The sequence below is a fragment of the Cervus canadensis genome, chromosome 13 (genome assembly GCF_019320065.1).
Source record: "Cervus canadensis isolate Bull #8, Minnesota chromosome 13, ASM1932006v1, whole genome shotgun sequence".
Taxonomy (NCBI): domain Eukaryota; kingdom Metazoa; phylum Chordata; class Mammalia; order Artiodactyla; family Cervidae; genus Cervus; species Cervus canadensis.
The window spans coordinates 48293581-48314702 of record NC_057398.1 but is presented as its reverse complement, the minus strand read 5'-3'; the positions used below and the strand labels follow the sequence as shown (position 1 = coordinate 48314702).

Sequence of the window (21122 nt, the reverse complement as noted above, 5' to 3'; positions counted from 1 at the left end):
TATATCTATCTAAAGAAATAAAAGACCTATATATAGAAAACTATAAAACACTGATGAAAGAAATCAAAGAGGACACAAATAGATGGAGAAATATACCGTGTTCATAGATTGGAAGAATCAATATTGTGAAAATGAGTATACGATCCAAAGTAATCTATAGATTCAATGCAATCCCTATCAAGCTACCAATGGTATTTTTCACAGAACTAGAGCAAATAATTTCACAATTTGTATGGAAATACAAAAAACCTCGAATAGCCAAAGCAATCTTGAGAAAGAAGAATGGAACTGGAGGACTCAACCTGCCTGACTTCAGGCTCTACTACAAAGCCACAGTCATCAAGACAGTATGGTACTGGCACAAAGACAGAAATATAGATCAGGTGGAACAAAATAGAAAGCCCAGAGATAAATCCACGTACCTATGGACACCTTATCTTCGACAAAGGAGCCAAGACTATACAATGGAAAAAAGACAACCTCTTTAGCAAGTGGTGCTGGCAACACTGGTCAACCACTTGTAAAAGAATGAAACTAGAACACTTTCTAACACCATACACAAAAATAAACTCAAAATGGATTAAAGATCTAAATGTAAGACCAGAAACTATAAAACTTCTAGAGGAGAACATAGGCAAAACACTCTCTGACATAAATCTCAGCAAGATCCTCTATGACCCACCTCCCAGAATATTGCAAATAAAAGCAAAAATAAACAAATGGGACCTAATTAAACTTAAAAGCTTTTGCACAACAAAGGAAACTATAAGCAAGGTGAAAAGACAGCCTTCAGAATGGGAGAAAATAATAGCAAACGAAGCAACAGATAAAGGATTAATCTCAAAAATATACAAGCAACTCCTGCAACTCAATTCCAGAAAAATAAATGACCCAATCAAAAAATGGGCCAAAGATCTAAACAGACATTTCTCCAAAGAAGACATACAGATGGCTAACAAACACATGAAAAGATGCTCAACATCACTCATTATCAGAGAAATGCAAATCAAAACCACAATGAGGTACCATTACACGCCAGTCAGGACAGCTGCTATCCAAAAGTCTACAAGCAATAAATGCTGGAGAGGGTGTGGAGAAAAGGGAACCCTCTTACACTGTCGGTGGGAATGCAAACTAGTACAGCCATTATGGAGAACAGTGTGGAGATTCCTTAAAAAACTGGAAATAGAACTGCCATATGACCCAGCAATCCCACTCTTGGGCATACACACCGAGGAAACCAGAACTAAAAGAGACACGTGTACCCCAATGTTCATCGCAGCACTGTTTATAATAGCCAGGACATGGAAGCAACCTAGATGCCCATCAGCAGACGAATGGATAAGAAAGCTATGGTACATATACACAATGGAATATTACTCAGCCATTAAAAAGAATGCATTTGAATCAGTTCTAATGAGATGGATGAAACTGGAGCCCATTATAGAGAGTGAAGTAAGCCAGAAAGATAAACACCATTACAGTATACTAATGCATATATATGGACTTGAGAAAGATGGTAATGATAACCCTATATGCAAGAGAGAAAAAGAGACACAGATGTATGGAACAGACTTTTGGATTCTATGGGAGAAGGTGAGGGTGGGATGATCTCAGAGAATAGCACTGAAACATGTATATTATCATATGTTAAACAGACTGCCAGTCCAGGTTGGATGCATGAGACAAGTGCTCAGGGCTGGTGCACTGGGATGACCCAGAGGAATGGAATGGGGAGGGAGGCGGGAGGGGGGATCGGGATGGGGAACACATGTAAATCCACGGCTGAATCATGTCAATGTATGGCAAAAACCACTACAATATTGTAAAGTAATTAGCCTCCAACTAATAAAAATAAAGGAAAAAAAAATAAAAAAAAAAAAAAGAAATAATGGCAGCAGCTAGCATTTATTGAGTACTGCCCATGACGGGCACTGTGCTTAGCACTCTACATGCTAAAAAAGGCAGAGCCTAGACCTCGAGGGTAAACAAGAAATAAATGTGTGGGGAAAGAGTTGGTCACTCCAGAGCAGACTAACACAGAAGGTGAAGACGAGAGGTGACAATATTCGAGTAATATCTGGAGGCAGCAGGGAGGCCAGGCTGACAACAGTAACAGTTTAAGAACAAAGGAACAGCAGGAGATGGTGTTGGAAAGGTAAAGTGGGCCAGATTACCAAGTGTCTTGTATATGAATCCATTTACTATACAGCCCTTATCCTGGAGCCAAATGGAGTCATGGGAAAAGACTGACAAGCAAACATTATTTTATAGCAGAGGTTTAAACTCACAGTCTATGTGTTAGATCCAGACCAGCAGGTGTGTTTGGTTGCACCTAGAGAATTTAAAAAAGCTATTCAGATTTCTAGACAAGAAATGGGAACGTTCCCCCATCACCTACAACTGAGTCATTTCATTTACCCGTGTTGCCCGAGTGGCTGGGTGATCCTATTGAGACACTACTTTTATACCGTACTAAATATAAGACCATTTGAAGGGGGGAGAAGATGATATGAGCAATGGGGAAACTTATTAAGTAGCTACTGCAAGAGTCCAGAAAGAGGCAGTAAAGACGTAAATTTAAAGAACGATTTAAATGGAAAATAAAAGGAGCTGGGTCCAAGAGACATGACAAATAAGAGATGCAGTAAGTAATCAGAAAATTTAGAGGGCAGGATAAAAAAGAAAGGCAAAGATGTGACCATCTGGCACAGAGAAAGGATAGGTAATCCCTGGATAATCCTCTGGGGCTCATTAGACACTTACATAAATCCTGGGTCAAGCATTTTCCATGGACCCTCTTACGTTATTGGAAGACTATATTTCCTCTATGGTGATGAAGCTGGGCTTACCCTGCTCCCCTTAAAACAGTCATTCAAAAACACCACGATTGCTGTTTCTATGACCCTCCTTTGTCTGAGATTCACGAAAGAGCTAACTATATGATTTTCTAAAATCTTGCTGCTTTATCCTAGCCTAGCATCTTACATTGGTAAGGGAATTCCACAGTGATTACTCTTAATGTAACTTAATCCCTGATCCCACCCAAGAGACAGAGATGACTGCTGCACAGAAGTCACTTAGATTAGTTTCTCTGGAGACAAACTCAACACCAATTCTGTGTTGTTACCTTTCTCCCCGTCAGAAAGTTCTAGGTTATGTCCTTCCCTATTTTGGTTCCTGTGAGACAGGTAGACCTAAAGCTAAGTAATGCTGCCAATACAGACACAGGACAAGGAACATGTGTTGTCCTCTTTCAGATTAAAAGTTTTTTAAAGACCCAAGCAGTAGTAAAGGAGTGAAGAAATTATGATATTATTTCTAAAAACAAAAATCACTTGAATCTGAAGCCTTTAGTTTTCTGAACATATGACATCTCTGCCAACAGATTACACATACATATGTTAAATGAAGAAAAATGAATGGTTTGTCTCCGTATGGCATATCATGTTGCTAAAATCTGCTCATAAAGGGATCTTTGAATTACATACTATGATCATTTTCAATGTGAATAGATTAATTTTTGTAAAAATTTATCCAATACTTGATGTGCTACTTATTTAGAAAACAAAACAACTTCCTCTTCTTCACATATATAACAGCCTACTATGAGCTGAGTGGACTTTTATTATCAATAGCAGTATGAGGTTGGATCCTAATGCCTCCTTGAAGTTGTATAGCACATTTCCTCCTAAGGTTCTGATGCTAGGAACAGCTAAAGAGTTTAAAGAGAAGATAATGCAATCCTCTCAGGTTCCAGAACAAAGCAAGTCAATGATGTATTAGCATTATTAGGTTGCTGGGTAAGAGGAGTTTGGATTCTGACATTAAAATAATGTCAGTGTATTATGGGTATTGAGATAAAATTTCATCTTTTTTTGAAAACTAGGACACTCAAATTCAGTAAACAGGTAGCACTTGCAGTCAGACAACTGTTAGACTGAGGCTTCACACATATAGCATCCTTCTCTGAATTTTTAATCACTGCATCTGTAATGTCATGGCACTCAGAAGTTACATAAAAATCACTGAATGAGGGGATAAGTGAGTGAATCACTCTAACGTACAGACACTCCACATGTGATAAACTTTTTTCTTAAGAATCTATGAAATGAACGTAAATGTTTTTGATGCTTTTTGAAAACTGTAGAGAGGGGTAGGATGGGGAGGGAGGTGGAAAGGATGTTCAAGTAGGAGGGGACATGGGTAAACCTATGGCTCATTCATGTTGATGTCTGGTAAAAATCAACATAATACTGTAAAGCAATTATCCTTCCATTAAAAACAAATTTTTTTTAAAGATTAAAAAAAAAAAACGTTTGATGACAGTGTGTCAGGTTCTAGGTTCTTTTTTTACATAAGAAAGAACAGTGATTTTTCGGATACTAAGCTATTATTTTACTCAGCAAAATTACTCTGGCTTTGAAAACATTTCCCAAACCTAGAAAAGTTTCATTTATACATATTTCTTTATTAATGAATTAAATTAGTGTACATGTTTTTAGTTCTCTATGAGATTTTGTATAAATTATCTCATCTTAAGAAATAATGATGAACCTGAGTGTTTAAAAAAAAACAACAAACACTTCCACTGTGCTGGTAATGGTTATCAGGGCCAAGTTCCACTGAAGTCAGAGCTGAGCCATGCAGAAATGGCAAGAGAATGAAAGCAGAGAGATATATGGCAACGAGAGAACATACCATTATATTCTACCATAAACACAGTGGTAGAAAGTGTAACAGGCTGTAAGGAGATCTGTGAGGGGCGGAGTCACTGACAAGAAATGATAAATTTGGGAGACCAGGACTCACAAGAAGAACATGGTTATATGGAGGAACACAGGCTATGAGCCTCAGTGGCTCCTGAGGGCAGGAAAAATATCCGCGAATATTATTTAGTTATTAAGAAATAATGTTCTGTATCCTCTGTTCACAAAAGTATGAACAAGTGTGGCAGAAGAGAGCCCCTCAAATGCCACGAACTTCTTCTGATTCTTCACTGTATCTTCATCACCTGACACATGGATGACATCCTAACACAGTTTCACTGAAAGCACGAAATAAACAGTGTTTGCGTTAGCAAACCCCCTTTCACCTGAACATTTTACTTAGCTCAAAACTTCATTCTTAAGGTACTATGGAAACAGTAAGCACAGTGATTTTCAAAGTTTAAAAACTTTTCCTGACACAGTTAGGCAGATTTTAATAAAGTATATTTTTTAGGATGGAGAAGGAGTATTCAGAAACAGTCTATTTAGCATTATCATAGAAAAGTAAACTAGCATTGTCAGTCATATGCAGCTTTGGGTTTTAAAAACAGTACAACTTAACAGACCAATAGACTTTTAGGAAAGGGGACCAACGTGTATAAAAAGTAATTTCATAGGAAGGACGATTTTAAGATGTATGTAGCATCATTTCCAAGGAGGAAACCTAGGAAAAACTGACATTATGAGTTTGAGGAAGGACTATTCCATTTAGTTGTACAGTGTTAATTCAACAGTAATTCCCCACCATAAATGTCCAGTAAGGCAGGGAAACTCAACAGGAGCACTCTGTCCTTCTCCACAGTTTATATTTAAAAAAAGTAAAACAAGACCATACAACAAGTCAGCTTGATTCAACTTGAAAAGAAGCAGTTAGACAGTAGTAATCTTCTTGTATTAAACCTAGATTTGAATATGGTTGTGAGTTTGATAATTCCCTGTACCAGAAGTCTGATGAAAACAGAAGGAGTTCTGGGTCCAATGTTATACTATTAGATCTATTTAAAATCTTTTTTTTTTTTTTTACTATTCTTAAAATTATGATACAAAAATTATATATATATACACACACACATATAACATTGCCATTTTAACCATTTTTAGGTGAAATTATATTTATGTTGTATAACCACCAGCAATATCTATTTCTAAAATTTTCATCACCCCAACAGAAACTCTGTACTCATTAAGCACTACTAAACAATTTTAAGGAAAAAATTGAGAAGAAAAGTCAGTTTATGGAGGATTGACTGTCAATGGCAATAAAAAGATCTAGTTAAAATAAAAAGAATGACTATTTTATCTATTTTGTGAAGAAAAAAATTTAAAAAATCATAGTTGATAGTTGACTATAAACTGCAAGAAAGCAAGCTAGTAACATGACAGTAATTATCTTAGGAAGCTCTCACAGGGTTTCATTTCCATATGTATTCTGTTGTCTATTTTGGCTTGTCTACATTTCCATCTTCTACTTGATGGTTTTTTATTTCAGTGATAATGCAGAATCAGAAAACAACAGATACAAATCAAAATAAAAGCTTACTTGGAAAAAACATAAGATGAGAGAAGAAAAGCAATTAGCATCCTAATTCTCAGAGAAATAAACAGAATTAGACGGTAACTCCATAAGGCTGGTCACAGTATTTGAAGTCAGTATTTGAAGGCTGAGTCAGTATTTGAACTAAGGTTGTCACACGCTGCTCTTTCTACTAGGCCAGGCTGCCTTTTGAAGGTGCTATAGTTTTGGTATGGTCCCCCCTGCCCCCGCCTGAACTTTAAAAAATTGTATTCTCAAACAAAGGAGGATGGTCACTTTGATATTCTCTCCTGCCCTCTTTTGGTTTTGATTAGCTTAAATACTATTTACAGAAACTTTAAAACTTTGAATTATTTGTAAAATTTGACTTAGTCAAGGAGTATTTAGTTTGTTCAAACCTAGAGCTGATAAATCCATTCAGTATTTCCAACTCTTACTGAATCTTAAAATGTTTCATTCATTGTTATAATGTTTTAAAGACTTTCAAAATACATTAGTATTAAGAAGAAACAGTAGTATTTTATCTTCCAGATGTATGACAAGAAACATAAGGTTTCCTTACAAGAATGTAACTAATCTTATCTTGTTCATAATTCCCAAGCTTGCCAAATGAAAATCGTAAAAGTATGAAAAATGAGTGTATATGATGCTTATTATACTGGAGGCATGCAATATAATTAGCTGAAGTATAAACATCATGATTATACATAGTGAGTCAAAGTTTATGCTAACTAAATTTCCCTGCCACGTTTGAGGCCAGAGAAAAATTCACAAAAGCAAGGCAATATTTAACATATATGTGCTTTCAAATTTTATCTTACTTTTAAAATTATATTTATATTAAATCTCAAATTTACCTCTGCGATCTCTATCCTTTTTGCAAGATCATCGAGAGAGAGACAGCTTTCATCAGAAGGCAGGTTCTCCTGTAGGCTATAGGATGCTTCTTCAGGAGAAAGATCTTGAAGCAAATCAGAGTCTTCCTCTTGGTTATCTTCATATGAGAGGGAATCTTCAGTATCTTTTAAGCATCCTTCTAAAAGGCTGTTCAAATAGTCGTCTGTCTCTTTACTGACTTGTTCTTCCTTATCTCCCTGTTCCTCTGGGGCCATATACACCTCTGGAAGCACTGTACTTAAATCAGACACTGGATTATTTTCACAAAGTACACTCTCAGAGCCCTCTGAGTCAGCCTGCCCCTGTGGTGATTTTCCATCACGCTCTGTGAGATCAGGTTGCTGCAGCTCATTTAATTCATTGTTCTCAAGTTGGTCTGTGGGCAACGCCTCAGAAGCATCCCGGAGTGGCAACCGGAGTTCCTTTCTTTGTGAGTATTTACCCTCAGAAATCAATGCAGGAGGTATATGATCAGAGCCTGGTAAAATCAATGGTTCTGTCACTGACTGGCTGGAAACCTTAGGGTCTTTAGCAATGTGCTCTGTTTCGGCCACGTCTTGGCAGGCCTCTGTCTGAGCCAGCTGCAGGCGGCTGTCATCCTCAGGAGCGTTCCCTGAGGAGTGGGGGCTGGACCTGCTCCCTGCCGACTCGGAGGGCTGGGCGTGGAGCTCCTGCGTGGCTTCAGCGCTGCAGAGTGGCTCCTCCGTGTGGCCCTTCCCTGCAGTTACCGGGAGGCTCCGGGGATCTGCCTGCCTGACCACCTCATCACAGCAGGGACTGCTCTCCGGGGTCTCTTCTTTACGTTGGCTCTCTTTTCCTGATTCCATGCCAAGACAAGTTTCACTCTCTGAAGATGAAGAAAAACAAGTGGTTTTAAGATTCAACACGGCGCTTTGTACAGAAGGGAAGAGAAAGGACATGAATTGTACGGTGAGACACAGTAATACTCTGCACCTCTGAAATGGAAATTCTACCTGTTGGATTATAGCATCTTTAAGTAGAGGAAATACTCTAAACATTTAGTAAGTAATCCTTTAGATATAAAAATTAACAGAGATTATTCAAAAACATGTTAAGGACAAGAATATATTGCTTAGTCTTCATTATAATTGAAAAAAGTAATTTTTCAAAGGTTTAAAAGACATTCTAAACTTTATTAGCTGCATCTATTTAAACAAATATTTTAAATATTTTAAAGTGTGGGAAAATTATTTTCAGTATGTTTATGAAATATACTGTATTATATTGTAAGAAAAACAATACTGGTTCTGATCTATCAAGGCTAATTAAGGAAAATGCTGTGCTGTGCTTAGTCACTCAGTCATGTCTGACTCTCTGTGATCCCATGGACTGCAGCCCACCAGGCTCCTCTGTCCATGGGGATTCTCTAGGCAAGAATACTGGAGTGGGTTGCCATGCCCTCCTCCAGGGGACCTTCCCAATCCAGGGATTGAACCCAGGTCTCCCACATTGCAGGCGGATTCTTTACCATCTGTGCAACCAGGGAAGCCCAATAATCCTGGAGTGGGTAGCCTATCCCTTCTCTAGAGATATTTCTTGACCCAGGAATCAAACCAGGATCTCTTGCATTACAAGTGGATTCTTTACCAGCTGAGCTTCCAGGGAAGCCCCTAAAGAACATAAATCTGTTTAAATTTATTTAAGCATCGTTAATAATAAAATCCTTAATTAATGTATTAGAAAATTACTTGTAACTTCTCAAGGGGAAGTAGTAACAGGTAGTGGTAAAAAGCAAAGCATAAGTCTTGGTACCAGGCAGAAATGGGTATGGAATTTTGATATTTCTTTCAATTTCTATTCTAAATAAAATCAATTTAAAATACTTCCCTTTGACTTTAAAATTAAACCATTAAAAACTTTCACAAAATATATACTAAATGCATACATAAATTAGTAGATCACAGAGAAGCTTGTTCATGATTCAGTTTTTGGTTGATTGTGCTACGTCACTTTAGTCACTTTCACTTCAGCTAAGTTAAAAAGTCACTGACTCTTTGTGATCCTATGGGCTGCAGCCCACCAGGCTCCTCTGTCCATTGGATTCTCCAGGCAAGAATACGGGAGTGGGTTGCCATGCCCTTCGCTAGGGGATGTTCCTGACCCAGGGATTGAACCTGTGTCTCCTGCATTGGCAGGTGGGTTCTTTACCACTAATGCACCTGGGAAGCCCTTTTGGTTGATCAAGCATTCCTAACTCCTGGCATGCTGCACTTCATGGGGTTGCAAGGAGTCAGACTTGGCAACTGAACAACTATCACAGAAGTTTTAACTTTTTCTTTCTTTTAACTTTTTCTTTTATCATATATTATTTAATTTAAAAATTATGTAAATTAAATAATATATGATGGGCCAAAGGTTAAAATCAAGGATGAAATATAGTGATGATTATATTATTATACCTGGTTTTTCATCTATTGGTACTTCAATAATTACCAATTAGCAACGGTGGCACATACCATAACAAAGAAAAGCCAGGACTTAAATGCCATCTTCTGATTTCAGAGAATCAGGGAAAGAAACTGGCAACCTCAGCTCTGCACTGCTGAGTTCGTATTACTTCTCCCAACACCTTAAGTCAAAGTCAGATGAGGAGAGGACAGGGAAAAAGAGGTCTTTCTGGGGGAGAATACAGCATTCTTTCTTTTGTCCCACCCCAAAGAATCACTCAGGGAGATGGTAAAGCTCCGCGAGATGGTGAAGGACAGGGAAGCCAGGCATGCTGCAGTCCAAGGGGTTGTAAAGAGTCAGACATGAACTGACCGTTGAACAACAACAAAGAATCGTGCAAAGTTGGGAAGGCTGCAGAAAACCATTTTAATCCCCACTAGGTTGTCAGCTTCACCACTGAGCTTGCTGGTCTGCCTCTCTGTTAAGATGGGGAAGGTCAGAGCAAAGAGGGCCCCAGTCAGCTGCAAAGGGATCCAAGCTCTCCTCTCCAAGTTCCCAGTACCCAAAGGTTCAGAAGACAGCCCTCCAAACACATCCATAGAATTCGAAGAGTAAAGAGCATAAACACGTGGCAGAGAGGCCCTCACAGCAGAGGAATGGGGTATGCTGTCTCAAGCTGAAGGTCAGTTACCTGAAGGAGCACAAATGTCCAGGAAAGTGACTTGGAAGTGAGCTCTTCCTCACTTGGTCCTGCTGGAGCCACCAACGTCCCTATAGACTAGATTCAGACCTATGCACTAATCTAGATAGCTCAAAAGGGAACAGACCACGCACCCAGCCCCTGCAGAGCCGGTGGACAGAGAAGAGCTTTGAATAAAATGAGATTTAAATGTTAAATTTGGAACGGAATAGGACTAAGTCATAAAGAATCAAAATGAGACTATTTAATAGCTATAAATTACTGAACAGTTAGAGAACCAGTCTGAGATGGCATTCTATTGTAATAGGGAAGAACAAATTCTGACTCTATGTTGGATCTGTTTCTTTTACTTTAACCTTTGCTTTTTATTGCTTTTGTTATTATAATTACCGTCTACAACTGTAAGTATACATAATGGCCTGCCACAGGGAACCCTGCCCCTCCAACCTGACTGTTAAACTAAAGTACCTTTGTTATAAGCTCAGAGAGAGACATTCTGATCCTGCTCACCTGTGAAAGGCTGCAGAAAAGAAATGAACATAACCCCTCCACAAGACTGGTTATTTCAGGAGATTTCTGCAAGACTTAGGACCTTTTTACTTTACTTCCTCACCTCCTTCCCATCTCTGTTCTATAAAAGAACCTAACATCCAGGATCCCATAAGATGGTTATTTTGAGACATTAATCTGCCATCTTCTTGGTCTGCCAGCTTTTTGAATAAAGTCGTATTCCTTGCCTCCAGCATCTCGTCTCTGATGCACTGGCCTGTTGTGCGGTAAGCAGAGAGTGGGCTTGGACTCGGTAACAATACAATCAGAAAGTGAAGTGGCCAACTATAGTTACCAGACAAAACACAATCAATTTAAGTAGTTCCTAATGAAGCAAGATAACACCTAAGTGGTGTGTAACAAAGACTTTCATTGGTACAATGTATTACTTATAAAATACTAGCCTGAAAACAGTTGCTTCATTCCACTATTAGAAACAATATAAAATATTAAAAAAATAGTAGTTTAAGATGTAAAGGGCAAAATTTTCAGACTAGATCAAGACAGTAGCTGTAATTTATGTGTGATGCCATATAAAGTATAAATGATGTTTTTAATACATATTCAGTCTCCAAATCAAACAAGACATATGCTATTTTATAATTTGTTGTATCAAATTATGCTTTTGGAGAAAAGCTTAAAACCTGTCTTGATTGGTAATGAAAAACAGTCTTCCGCCTTAGTCTTCCATTTGTCTGATGCCTGCTCTCTAGGGGCAGCTACTTTTCAATTCCTTTAGCTGTTTCTGCTCATATTTACCCTCCATTTCTAGAGAAGATTTCCATTGTTATCTATTGACTTTTCAGTTTTAGAGACCACCTACTAACTTCCTACTAAGGAAGAGAGTTAGTTCTCATGGTTCTTTAGATTCCTTTCTCCCACAGTGATGTTTTCTTTCCCCTCTAGCTCCCATTACAATTCAACATAAATCTGGGGCAAATCAATATTCAAAGTTTACAGTACTATGGCTTTGTAAGTATTCACAAGATACCCAGACTGTGTATTATGGTACGTTTTTCTTTCTCATTTATGCTGTTTTCTTTTGTGTTGATAACAGCCTCATTACTTTGTTAAAAATAATTTTAATCTATGCATCTTTGAACTCTGACAGATAGACAACTATGGCATAGGTAACAACAGATAATCTTTCAGTTTTAAGACATATTCTTCTTGAGTCCCTGACCTGGAACTCCTTTCCAGGCTTGCTACACACGTATTGTCCTGGAATTTCCTTTCCCAATGATCCTAGGAATTCATTTTGGCTCTATTTTGGAAACCTTGTATTCTCTGAATCCTAGGTCTTCCTCTTTGTTTATTTTCTCTTATTATAAGGATATTTCCTAAGAAAACGTCCATGGAAGGTAAACTTTTAAAGATTATTCACATCTGAAAGTCTTTACTCCTTCACCACTGACTAAAACTTTGGTTGGGTAAAGTTTTCTAGGTTAGAAATCATTTTCTCTCACAATTTTGAAGACACTGCTGTATTATGTCTAACTTACAATAGGGCTTCCTATTTGGTAGAGAGGGGATATAAAGGTCTAAATGCTTCTTGCACAGCTTTTTAACTTAAATTTAGAGGCACTCTCTGTGCTTCTAGTTCCCAAACCCTCTCAGGCAGAAATCAACCTTTTCCTTTTAGACACTTAAGTTTTCGGCTTTCTCTGGTATGTTAAGTTGGGCTTCCCAGGTGGCTCAGTGGTAAAGAATCTATTTCCAATGCAGGAGATGCAGGTTCTATCCCTGGGTGGGGAAGATCCCCTGAAGAAGGAAATGGCAACCTTCTCTGGTATTCTTGCCTGGAGAATCTCATGGACAGAGGAGCCTGGTGGGCTACAAACCATGGAGTTGCAAAGACACAACTGAGCGACTGAGCATGCATGGTATGTTAAGCCAGTTGTCACCCATCCATCTGCTTTCTAGCTTCTAACATTTTCTGGATGTCACATCTGCTGCTGGTTCCTTGCCAGTTCTGTCCTTCTGGCTTTCTGCCTTTAAGGGTCCCTTTGTGACATTTCAATAGCATTAAAAAAAAAAAAAAGTAGAAGTAAACGGTTGATCCACTATGTTTAACCAAAAATATATTTTGAATTTTCTACAAGCAGGTATCGTAGTATGAACTTATTCCTAATGTTCTGTTAATACTAACATGAATTTCTGTTAACTGGCTTTCTTGAACCCAAAGATCTAGTAAGGTAAGTCTACTAATCCCTATTGCAGTGACTTAAGACACACTAAAAAAAAATTCTACTCTGATGAAATAAAAATGGAATAATAGTTGAATGTATGACATACTTAATAATACCAAATTAAATAGGTAGTTCTCAAATGAGAAGTTGGACTTAATCTAAGTTCTAACATGAGCTCTACAAACGCACATGCCTTTGAGTTACTCTCATTCTGCCATGAATTCTCTTTAGGGAAAAATTCCCTATGTAATTTATGGATGAGACTAAAGCATTCATGAATTAACATGCTTCTTATAGTTTCTCAATATCTCACTAATTATCATCGGGTGAAAACATTTTAGTGAATCAGGCTTGAAAAAGAAATTTTCAATGTTAATATTTATTTCAGCAGATTGATGAAAAAATGTGCCTTAATTAAGTCTGAAATGTTGATAATAGTGTAAATTAACACAACTTCTACAGAGGTTAATGCAAAACTAAAAATGTATACACTTGGTCCTCAGGGAAAAGCAAGTTAAAAACCAAAATGACATTCATATCTACTAAAATGACTTTAAAGAAAAAAAGAGACTGACAATATTAAATGTCAGCAAGGATTTAAAAGCAATTGAAATTTTCATATATTGCTGGCGGGGTATAAAATGGGACAACAGCACTGTAGAACTGTTTGACAGTTTCTTATAAAGTTAAACATGTATCTTCCCTATGACCCTGATTCTACCTTCAGTTCTTTTTACCCAAGAGAAATGAAAACATATATCTACAAAAACAAAAAAACAACTTCCTATCAGTTTTATTCATGATATCTCCAACTTGGAAACTACTCAAATGTCTATCAACAAGTATGTGGATAAATGAATCGTGTAAAGTTAAAAGAATACTACTCAGCAATAAAAAAGAATGTATTAATGGTATATTTAGTCATAAGGGTAATTCTCAAAAGAAAGTATGCTGAGCAATTCTATTTATATTACATTCTAAAACAAGGAAAACCTACTGATAATAACAGAAAGCACTGGTGGCCTGGGACTGGAGGTGGGCAGGACTGAGTATAATAAGATTGGGAGAAAGATTTTGGAGTGATAAAAATGATCCATATTCTGACTGGGCTAGTAGTTATATGAGTGTACACAACTGCCAACACTCATCAAATTGTACACTTAAGATGGGTACATTTTATTGCATGGAAATTGTACTTCAATAAAGTTGATTAAAAAGTGGGAAGAGAATGATAAATGGAGAACTCAGGATAATGACTACCTAGGGGCAGGGAAGTGAAGCAGGTGATGGGATAGAAAGGAACACAAAGGTAGTTTTAACAGGAGGACTGACAATAATCTAGTCCCTCTGTTGGGTATAAGGTTCACAGGTCTTCATTTTTTAAATATATTGCTATAATGTATATATGTGACATATTTTCACATACAAATATTACTTAATAAAAATGAATTAAAATATAATAAAAATGCATGGGCTTCAAGGTCAGAAGACAGGGTTTTAACTTTGTAGTTCTGTTTGGATAAGTCATTTACCTTCCCTGAGTTTCTTAAAATGATTTAGCCTACCTTAAATCAGTTAAGAGGAAAAGATGAAATAATATACATAAAAGTACACTGAAAATATAAATTAATATGTAAATAACTTGGAGACTTTAGTCATGGTAGATTAATTAGAAAAGTAGCAATGAATAACACATAGAGAACATTAATGGAATACTAGCCACAGGGGGTAGTGATAACATGGGGAGGAACTGGTGGAGGAAGGGTAATGAGAGCAGTGAGCATGTAGTTTTCTTACCTTGTGCCAGGTACTGTTCTAAACCTTAGTGAAATTACTAATTTAATCCCCATAAAAATCCTATGAGGTAAAAATAACCCACATTTGGAGCTTGGCAAAGGGAGGGACAGAAAAAAGTTAAGCAACTTGTCTATGGTCACACAAATTTTTCTTTTTGGCCACACTATGTGGCATGCAGGATCTCAGCTCCTCGATCAGAGATTAAACCTGTGCCCCTGCATTGGGAGTGCGGAGTCTTAACCACTGGATTGCCAGGGAAGTCTCTTAAGGTCACACAAACTTAAGTGGTGGAGAGAGGATTCAAACCAGACAAGTTTGATACCAGAAACAACCACACACAGACAAAAGCAAGTTACTTATTATATAAGGAGCTTAAGACCAAGACATATATAAAGAAAGAAAAGCAAAACTCTACACTGTAGAACATGTAAGATATTAGAAATAAGGAATATGGGGTAAAACAAAGAATATATTAAATACAAACCATTTAAAGTAATATTTTCATATTTCTATTTTTTTTCATATTCTTTCTTACATTTCTCTGTATTTATTCATAGAATAACATGTCTGGGTAGACTATGAGAGATTTGACATTTTTCTTTAAAAGATACTATTTTATCAGACTTGGCAAGATTTCTTTTCCTAGAATTTAGTTCACACCCTCCCCATAACATGGTTATTAATGAAATGTCTGCACGGTGGAATTTGATAATCCACATAACTTCCTTAGCAGAAGCATGCTGCAATTCAGTTAGAAACCAGAAGACACAGGTGCTAGTTGTGAGTCAAAGCACCAAGCAAGTGGCTTCTGTGTGGTATCTCAGTTTCCTGGTCTGTGCCACACATCCCGTGGCAGAGTCCAAGCTAGAAGCAGTGCCGAGCTATTACTGGGCAGTGTCAGACTCAAACTTGGAATAGCCTTCTTTCCAATGTGCACAACACAGAGACGTATTCACACCCAAACTAGTGACTGCTTTGTGATGTATTCCCCTAAAATGTTTATGAAGCTCATTATAGTCTGATTTCCAACATAAAAATGACCAGAAAAGAGAGACAGGAAGAACAGAATACAGTAGGATGGACCTAAGGCAACCCAAATTTGCCACATAAGAGAAGAGGGGATAAAGTAAAGATCTGAGGGGGAAAAACTTAAAAGAGAAAAAGGCAAGTGAAATTGAAGGCATCATCACTGTCATTTTATCTCTTTAGGCAACTCAGTTAAGACACGTGATGCTGCCTGTTTAATATCACCATTTTCAGGCCCAGGAATATAAAGTAGTACTAAAATCATAATACATGGAAAAATAAATGCCCTAAAACACAGTTTTAAAAATCTATCTTTAGTTTCTGAAGTTTTTATAATGTACATACATTATTACTATAAGAAAATAAATTTCTAAAACTCTTAACTTTTGACATAAGACACAGTGATATAAAACATAACTATAAATGCTTTAGAAATATATATATATAAATTAAAGTATCCCATGTTAGCCAACAAAAAAAGAAGAGAATAAATTACCATAGATAAGCTATCAAGATACAGAGCTTATCTTGATAATATCTAGATTTACAGAAAAAAATTTCTGGTAAAGTTTGTAAAAAAATTGTTGGTTTTTATACAGAAAGGATGCCTGAATGCACTAAAACCAATTCGCTTTCAGAGCTTATTTGCACAGTCTTGTCATATTCTCTTAGATACATATAATCACCTACAGAAAACATGTAGTAATTTTACGTTTTTATAAGAATTTAGATTTTATAATTTCTACTGCTAGATATCTAAAAATAGGATTATACGATGTTAAAAAAAAAACCTTGCTTTGCTATTTGTCTAGGAGCAGTATGCGCAAAAAAGCTCCTTCACAGCAACTCAGATGTAATACTTGTAAATATTATATGAGGCAGGCATTTTTAATGTCTACTTCTAATTTAAAAACATACCCAGCTCTTTGGCTGTAGCTCCTCTTTCCTTTGGATCTTCAGTCACTATTAACTGCGTAAAGCATTTCCTTCCCAGAGACTTCTGGACAGCTGCTATCTAAAAAGTTTTTCAAAAAGAAAGGGGGAAAAAAAAAAAAAACTTTGGGGGAAACTGTTGCATTAAGTTAGAAAGCTGAAAACAATTTGAGGAAGGTTTCATTACTTGCTAGACCAGTCCATACAACAAAACATGACACTCTACATTTTTTCCTATAAACATTTTCAAAGAAAATCTCTTACCTTATCTTTGGATAAAAGAGGACTGTAGGAAAAAAGAGAGAGAGGAAAAAAAAGAATTAAAAAATATTATAGCAGCAAAATGCTTCCAAACAAATGTCACTGAAACGGCTGTAAAAAAAAAAATACAGCTTCTCTGGATTCTAATATTAGCACAGAACATTTCCACTGCTGAAACATTACCACTGGTTCACACAGTTCAAAGTGCAACTATATCATGTGTTAATCTTCCTAGATGGCCAATAACTAATGAAAACCTCCAAAGAAGCTATAAATACTGAGATTCAGCGGGGGGAAGAATGTCAACCTTTTGCTAATAATGTATTTCAAGAGTATTTTACACATATTAAATTTCAGTTTATTTCATTATCATCTAAAGTTGATTATGGTGGAAGATAATTTTATTCACATTTTCCACAGAAAAGGATGAAAAAAGACGTAATCTGTAAATATATTTTAGGGAACACTCAAGATAAAAGAATGCATACATTCACCAAAAAGCATACACAATACTGTTCACAGCCATTTTATTCATAATATTAAAAAACTGGAAACAATCCAAATGTCTATTAACAATATAATGGATAAATAAATTGCTGCACACTCATATAATGAATTCACACAGGAGTAAAGCAGAGCAAACTACCACTGCATGTAACAACATGTAACACAGATGTAATCATGTGCAAAAAAGCTAGATACAAAAATCTAGTCTGTGTGATTACATTTATGTAAAACTATAGGACAAGCAAAAACAGTGTTACAGAACTCAGATAGCAGTTACTGTCTGAGGGGGATGGGTGCTGACTTTGTACACAAATTAGGGGGCTTTCTGAGGGGCTGGACTGTTTTGATTCTTGGTCAGAGTATTAGTTACATATATGTATCTGTACATGTAAAAATTCAGCTGTGTACTTTAATATTCAAACATTTTATATTAATTTTAGGAGTATAATTTTGGGGAATTATCAAATATAAGCATAAAATTTTAGGTTTGGTTTACAATACTATCTACTGTTCACTAGTCAGAAATTCTCTAGTGATGTGAAGCAATGTGACCGAAGACTAGTTTTTAAATTATGTGTTAGCACTAATAAGGACCTACTGTATAGCATAGGGAACTCTACTCAATACTCTGTAATGACCTGTATGGGAAAAGAATCTAAAAAAGAGCAGGTATATGTATAAAAGTATAACTGATTCACTTTGCTGTATATCTGAAACTAACACAACATTATGAATCAACTATACTGCAATAAAAATTAAAAGAACATTTTGTGTTGGCAAGTTGCCTTATATTTAAAAAGAGAAAAAAAAAAAAGAAAAAAAGTCACGTCTATATTAGGTTCAATAAATATTTATTTTTAAATAATTAAAACATTTGTAACACATTAAACAATTATTAGTTCCCTGGGAAGAGCAGAAAAAGTATCTATATTGAATATTTTGAAAGTAAGAAAACAATCTCCCTTATCTATTTTTAACATTCCATTATTTAGAAGTTTTACACAGCCAAAAGTTAACCTATTTAACATGCTAAAATTAGGTTATAATGCAGAATCCATAAAAAGACTGTTTCAAAAGTTCAAACTAACACAAGAAAATTGTACATCCCAGGAATCTGCACTAGTTTAATAACTATCATGTCCCCTCACCTTTATAATTCTGAGTCTTCAAATAATAAATTAAAATATATATATTTAAGTGCTTTATTATTACTATGTTCAGTTTTAAAAATCCAACTGTTTGATACAAATCAAATAATTTAAAATTATCTGGTATTCTGATTAAATGCATTTGCATTCCAGTATTAGGCTACTCTTAAAAATGTGTTTTTACTACAATATACAAACAGTGACAGACATACAAACACTGAAAAACAATTATAATAAAAAATCCTAACATAAATTTTTCCATCTGAATCACCTAAACTCTTAAGTAAAAAGTAATCGAAATTAGAAGCTACATTTAAAAATTTATAATTAGAAGGTGCTTGAATTTTGTAAAGCAGACCTTTTGCTAAGTTTAGTGTAAGAAACAGATAAAAGCTGAGAAAGGAACCTAATCATTTTATTAATTTTAATTTCTCCAGTTAGCATTAACAAAACAAAGAAATGAATTCTGCATTTTAAATATTCAGTACTACAATGCTCCAATATTCTATTCCAATTCATTGTAAACAGTTAAGTACTTACTCTTGATGTGTTGCACAAAATTTAGCAAGCCGTTCAAAATCTTCACCATTAAATCCTTTTTCTGAATTCCTCAAAGGTGTAACTGTATGTGGTTGTACAGTTTTCCATTTTGTTTCTAAATTTGAAATATTTGTTAGTCACTAGCTATTACAAAACATGTTTAGAAGGGAAAAAATACTTAACTGGCACCACTGATAAACATTATCATGCAAAATTATCTTCCCAGCCCAAAGTGAACACAGAAATAGCTAAGTGATTGCTTTTAGATATAAGTATATATCCCAGAGATTAAATCAGCCAAGGACACCAGAAGAAATGAAAAATTTGCAAGTGTTCTTTTCTTGGCACTGGTATGAAAAACAAAATACAAAGACAAAAACTTTCTTAAAATGAGGTAAACTTGAGGTAAAAATGCTACTTTCTTTGCAACACTAACTGGACTAGAAACATCTACTTCCTGACTTAGAAAACCAGGTCAAATATATTAACTTCCTAGATAGCAACTTGTTAGACTATTGATAATTCTGCACTCTACATTAGGTAGTACTCACCCCACTGCTCTTGAATGGCAGAAAGATTCGCGAGCAATTGCTCATGATACAGTCGTTCGAGCTGAATGAATTTCATTGCTTTCTCATCTGAACAGAAAATTTGAGGAAAATAGGAATCCAGGCTAAAGAATAATGTCCTAGATCAACTGAGAATTTTGAAGTTTATCAAAAAATGAGAGGACTCTAAATATTTTTAAATTTAAACAAAAAAGTACGGTTTCTTGGTTTTGAAGTAGGTAAATTTTAATGCTGCATATCATGCAGTAGCTACCTGGTTTCTATTCTATCAGTAAACAGGAGACACAAAAAGGTTTTAATGTTCAAGAAATGCCTGCTTGCTAATAATACTTAGCAGAGTCAATTAAATATAATTTAATTGGAAATAGGACTCATATGGAATCCATAATCTGTGTCCCCCCCTCCTTTTTCTCTCCTTAAATTACATTCTTTCAAGCCACTATGTTCAGTTCAGTTACCCTCTAGTCAAATGTTTGTTTCTGATTTCAACTCCCTGTGATCCTTATTTCTCACTGAATGCTTTTTTTTTTTTTTGTAAATTAACTTGCCACAGTGATTTTTATAATTATGTGATTCGACTTTTTTTGGTAGATTTTCTTATGAACTTCTGCCTTCTCCATCTGTATCACACATTTAGCATTATACGAGGTCATGACAAGCTGTCCAACTGTCTAGCTTCCTTTGGGCCATGTTCTAAATGTTGACCCAGAAAGAAGGAAGAGAAAAAACTCATTGTTCAGCTTTTTAGCCTTCCCATGGTCACTCAGAGGTTCAGTCTGCTCTCTCATTTGTGACTTAAAGATATGCCAGGGATCATAAAATAGACCAAGGAGAAGCAGAGACAATTCTATTTTCCTCTGCTTGTAACTTAAAAATATACCAATGTTTCTCACACTTCACTGAACATAAATGTTATTTGAAAATCTTGGTAAAATACAGATTCATGAGTCTGATCCCCAGAAGCTCTGATTCTAAAGCCCAAGAGTCTGCATTTCTAGGAAGTTCCCAGGGAAGTTGATGTGATCTGCACTGCACTACCTCATACTCATCATTTCGGTAGTTGTAAGCTTCATTTCCATAAGAATTTGATTTCCTCCAGACTTAGTGATGAACAGCCACTGTCCGAAGTTTCTACCACACTTTACTAGTTTACTTGATAGGGTTCAGGATGACAACTGCTTGTCCTCTAATCTGCAGTGAAAATCAGTAAGGTTAGGAGAAAAAAGAAATCACACAAATGGGGAAATAAAGATACTTAGGATGAGTTCTCTCTAGAGTGTATAAATGGGACCTT

At 36.0% G+C, this 21122-nt stretch overlaps 1 protein-coding gene across 2 annotated transcripts in view; it reads right to left on the bottom strand.

Moving 5' to 3' along the window:
- CNST (consortin, connexin sorting protein) overlaps positions 1-21122 on the bottom strand; it is a 92609-nt gene that overhangs the window by 10701 nt on the left and 60786 nt on the right. For both annotated transcript variants that reach the window (XM_043484869.1, XM_043484870.1), the window contains exons 5-9: positions 19811-19897; positions 19260-19374; positions 17068-17089; positions 16789-16885; positions 7161-8047 (exon numbers count right to left, since the gene is read on the bottom strand). In XM_043484869.1, the coding sequence (XP_043340804.1) occupies positions 7161-8047; positions 16789-16885; positions 17068-17089; positions 19260-19374; positions 19811-19897 (1208 nt within the window). The remainder of the gene's footprint in view (positions 1-7160; positions 8048-16788; positions 16886-17067; positions 17090-19259; positions 19375-19810; positions 19898-21122) is intronic.